Source organism: Acanthisitta chloris, unplaced genomic scaffold (genome assembly GCF_000695815.1).
Source record: "Acanthisitta chloris isolate BGI_N310 unplaced genomic scaffold, ASM69581v1 scaffold19271, whole genome shotgun sequence".
In the NCBI taxonomy this organism is placed as follows: domain Eukaryota; kingdom Metazoa; phylum Chordata; class Aves; order Passeriformes; family Acanthisittidae; genus Acanthisitta; species Acanthisitta chloris.
In genome coordinates, this window is record NW_008655660.1 from 14,017 (window position 1) to 18,429 (window position 4,413).

At 43.3% G+C, this 4,413-nt stretch overlaps 1 protein-coding gene across 1 annotated transcript in view; it reads right to left on the bottom strand.

Moving 5' to 3' along the window:
• Positions 1 to 4,413, bottom strand: part of SIRT1 (sirtuin 1) — a gene marked incomplete at its 5' end in the record, with an annotated part of 16,621 nt that overhangs the window by 3,735 nt on the left and 8,473 nt on the right. The window contains 1 exon segment of the mRNA XM_009084014.1: positions 3,700 to 3,779. Within this exon segment, the coding sequence (XP_009082262.1) occupies positions 3,700 to 3,779 (80 nt within the window).

Sequence of the window (4,413 nt, forward strand, 5' to 3'; positions counted from 1 at the left end):
CATCACAGTTCTTATCTGACAGCTAAGCCCAAGTCCAGCAGTCATGCTCAGCACCAATGAGTGATCACTTCCCATCTGACAGGAATGTATTTTTCTTGGTTTAAGGAGAGCAAAAACTTAGAACTCTCTGTCAGTTTCCATCTGAGGATCTGATACAAACCCCTTCCCAATCAGAGTCTATTGCAGAGCTTTACCTCTAGTTTCTCCTCTGCTCCAGGAGGGTTCACGTGTTGTACACACAAAGAAATGTGGCACTGTGGCACGCAGCTGGCTAAAAGCACACAGGGCAAGAACACAGGACAGAGCTTTTACTTGGTCTCTATTTCAAACTCTTCCCATTCCTACAAAATCAGAGCAGAATCCCTGATTGCTCAAAGTGGGTGAGTTGTGTTTGTGGAGAAGTAGGCTCCCTTTCTTCCTGAAACCAGAGGGTTTTCTGACCCTTGGGACCTGCTTCAACTCTTTCCTATCTTGAGACTTTTTCGGAGCAAAGAAAAGAAAGAAGGTGAGAGAGATCTACAGACAACACTTCCATTACTACTGAGCAATTTTCCTTTTCAAGTCTTCTCAGCTCTAGTGGTACAATACAATGCCCCAGAATAAATCTAAGGAGCTAAATGTAGCTGCAGTCCTATAGCAATCATCAGAAGCTATAAATTAGAGGTATAAAGGTGTAAAGAGATGTACCTTACCTACTGTAATAGGAAGCTACCTGAAAACTGACATTTAAAGGCACAACAAGTCCCCCTTGTACAGAGAACAGATGCAGAAAAGTAATACAGCACTGAGGAAGTTAAAAACAAATCCTTAGTTTATTGATGCCTGCAGTGGGACAGAAGACAATGCTCTCTGAGTGAGAAAACATCACAAGTACACCTTCCTCTAGTGTCCAGGAACCTTTCCCAAAAATTTCAGTCTTTGAAGAAAGAAAGCCTTGTGGGAGGGATGTGTAAGAGCAATATGGCACAAGAGCTATAGGAACTGCCATGGAGGAAACCCTCAGCTCATACCCAAGGTAAAGAGCATTCAGTAACCACATGCTGGAGGGAAACCAGCTACAGGATTCCCCACGAAGGAGCAGATGGCTAGAATGAACCTTCAACTTTTTCTGTGGCTCTTTATATATTAGTGAGCTCACAGTAAAACAGCTTATATCTATCTGAAGTTTTTCCCCTGCTGTCTCTTTGTTGATGTCAGTGATGTCTTGGAATTTTTGCAAGGTTAAAGAGCGAAAATAATTTGCTCTCCATGAGGAGGGAGATGAAATGAAGACTTCTAACTGCTGATTTCAAAAGACCAAGTAACATTAACTCCGTTTCCATCACATCTCTCAGCAAGTCCAGTGACTTGTGACTTAGTGGATCTCTGTAGAGCAACTGCTGTCCCTACCCAAATCATCCCAGTTGCCGTGAATCAGTCCATAAATCTGTTTTGGCTCTACACTACTCACCAGCTTTTCTCTGCTAATCCTTGGAGAGCTAAGGGGGAACACTTATTCCAAGAGCTGAAATGGATACCAAGAAGTTAAAGCTGGATAATTGGCCACTCAGTTGCCTCCACCAGAGTCCTCCTTCCCTCCAGACACAGCACCCCTCAAGCCCCCATCGCTCCGCCGATGCACTCACCTCACCAAAGAGAAACAGAATTTCTCATTGACTGCTGATGTTATCCATACAGCAAAACCAAGATCAGTACAAATTACACTGCCATAAGAACAGCCAAAAACTGGTGGGTGGCTTTAATTTCCTGGGCACCATCTTCCTAAATCTGAGACCCTTTCACTACTGAAGCTGCCCAAAATAGCCTAAAGCAAAGCAAAAGTGGTTATTTTTGGAAGTGTCTGACAAACATTTAGCTTGGAAGTTCTGTGTGATTTATGCCTGGTGCTGCTTCTCATCCAGAAGGATGGCTGTGTACCAGAAAGGATCATGCCACGGGGCACGAGCGCGGGATCCTGCAAGTGTCAGATGAATGAAGAGCAGCAATTTTCTAAACAGATGGCCTATAACCCACTGACAGGCAATCCTGGTAGAAAGATGCTAGCTAGACTCACTGCCTTGTGAAGCACTTAGGGCCACCAGGGGATGGACCAGAGCCAAGGAAGAGCAGTATTTTTGGGAAAACTAAGAACCTTGGGCCATGTACAACTGAACTTTCAAGCAGTGGAGGACAGCAGAGACTAGAACCTGGACTATGTATTGGGACCCCAGTGCCAAAACTGTTTTGTGAAAGAGACTCGTTAGAGAACAGAGCTGTGGGAATGAACAGTGCTTTGTTTCACAAGTACAGAAAAGGTTTCTTTTGATATGTGAGGAACAAAACTGTGTTTTAGAGAGGCAACAGAAACAGCTACTGCACAGCACTGGGCTGGGAATACAGGCTGTGGAATAAAGATAATGATGGCAAATAGAACAATATTTTTTCAGGCATAAAGGAGGAAGGACATGTTTCCTTTCAGTCACTATTTATGCTGTGAAATTTTATTTGGCAATGCCCATATTTATTTGTCTTTGTCCTCATGAGGCAGAAGAATTGCTACAGGCTGTTCCTCTCCACTCCCACTCGCTGCCACAGTGACCCCTGGCAGGGCCTGGCACAAGTTTGGGTCAGCACAGGGACACAAGAATTCAAGTGCTGTCTGGAAAGGGAGACCTGAGCACCAACAATCCAGACAGAAAATTACAGCATGCTCAGCTGGAAGAAAACCCAAACTCTAACCAGCTGGCTTTGAAGGTAAAGGAGCAGCAAACATCTAAGATAAAAAGCTCTCAAACCCAACATTATTAAAGCAAAGTAAACCAAATTACACATTCAGTATTTCAGTTGCAAAGCTTCAGGCTTTTGAGATTCACTTTTCTTAAAGCTTTAACTCAAACATCTCTTCTGAGAGGCTTCCATTGAGTTCCATTTCCAATGTAATACCTGAAGGATTTACATCCCTTCCATGTTTCCCATCTCAAGTTGCAACTGTGGACTCTTAAGCATTTATCAACAAACCATGAGCCAGCAGAAAGAGTTCCCCTTCATTTGTACAAACAAGATCTTTTTGAGCACAGAACCATCACCTCTATTCCTTCAAAAAAAGGGAAAGAAAGGCAAAGGTTCATCTGCTCTGAGAGACCAGAACCAATTCCTGCCTTGGCCCTGGATCACTTCACACCCAGATGTGGGGAGTACAGAATATGGAGTATTTCAGGAGTCCTAGAAAGCAACATCCAACATCTCATTTGATCCTTGCCCAGAGCCTGCTCTGTGGTTGGCAGTTTCTCCATGCATCAGCTGCTGTTTAAACACATTTTTAACACACGTAAATGCTCAAAGAGCAGCCAGAGTTATAAAAGGCTAAGAAAGCTTTCTCAGAGCGATTGTGAGTTCAGATTAACATAGAACAGATATAAATCCAACTTTCTACTTACCCCTTTAACCTGTTTTTCTCAGAGGTGCCATTAAAAATGGACTCTCAAGGTTTGCTCTGCTTTTTCCCATTACCTAACTTTTGCAGTACAGTATTTGAGCACACTTTAAATCCTAGAGGAAATGCTAAAATAGGCATTTTTATGAAATACATGCAAAGATACGGAGCCTTTCCAAAGCAGACCTTTTAAACAGCCCCAGCATGGTGGTCTGGGATTTGGTTTGGGCTTTTTTTGAGAGAATTGCTTACTAGAAAGCTGCAGTGAGTTAACGCAAATTTCTTACCTGATTGAAAATATCGCCTCGCACAACTTCACAATCAACTCTGTATTTACAGATCAGGCAGGAAGCTGTTGCAAAGGAACCTGAGGGGAAAAACCCATATGGCAGAATAAGGATTTTCAGTCATTCAGATCTGGCCTTTTTGCCCAAGCTGTTGCGACACAAAGGCTGTTATGTTGCAGTGCTATTGGAATCAGGCATTAAAAAGTAATGTGAAATTAAGAACAGATATTTGTAGTACTAGAAGTTGTTCTTCTAGATGTTGGAAAGCAGAAATCTTGTTTTAGGTCTGGTGCTACACCACATGCATGTCAACACAAGTTATACTGTGTGCCATCCTTCCCCCAACCCATGAAGCAAATACAAGAGAGCAGAACCTGTCCTGTTACACAACTAACAGTAGTGCTGCAAACAGCAGCAGCAGCACAGGAACCCACAGCAACTCTGTTAACAAACTGTAGGGCAGATAACTAACAAAATGCATCAGTAAAGACTTCATCAAAATGTGCTTTTGGGGTATTTGTGCTGGTTTTGACTGGGGCAGAGTTAACTTTCTTCCCAGTGGCTAGTGGGGCTATGTTTAGGATTTGTGCAGAACACAGAGTTGATAATGCAGAGATGATTTTGTTGTTGCTGAGCAGAGCTCACACAGAGCCAAGGCCTTTGCTGCTCCTCATTACTGCCAGGCTGGCAAGGGAGTTGGGGGTGCATGGGAGA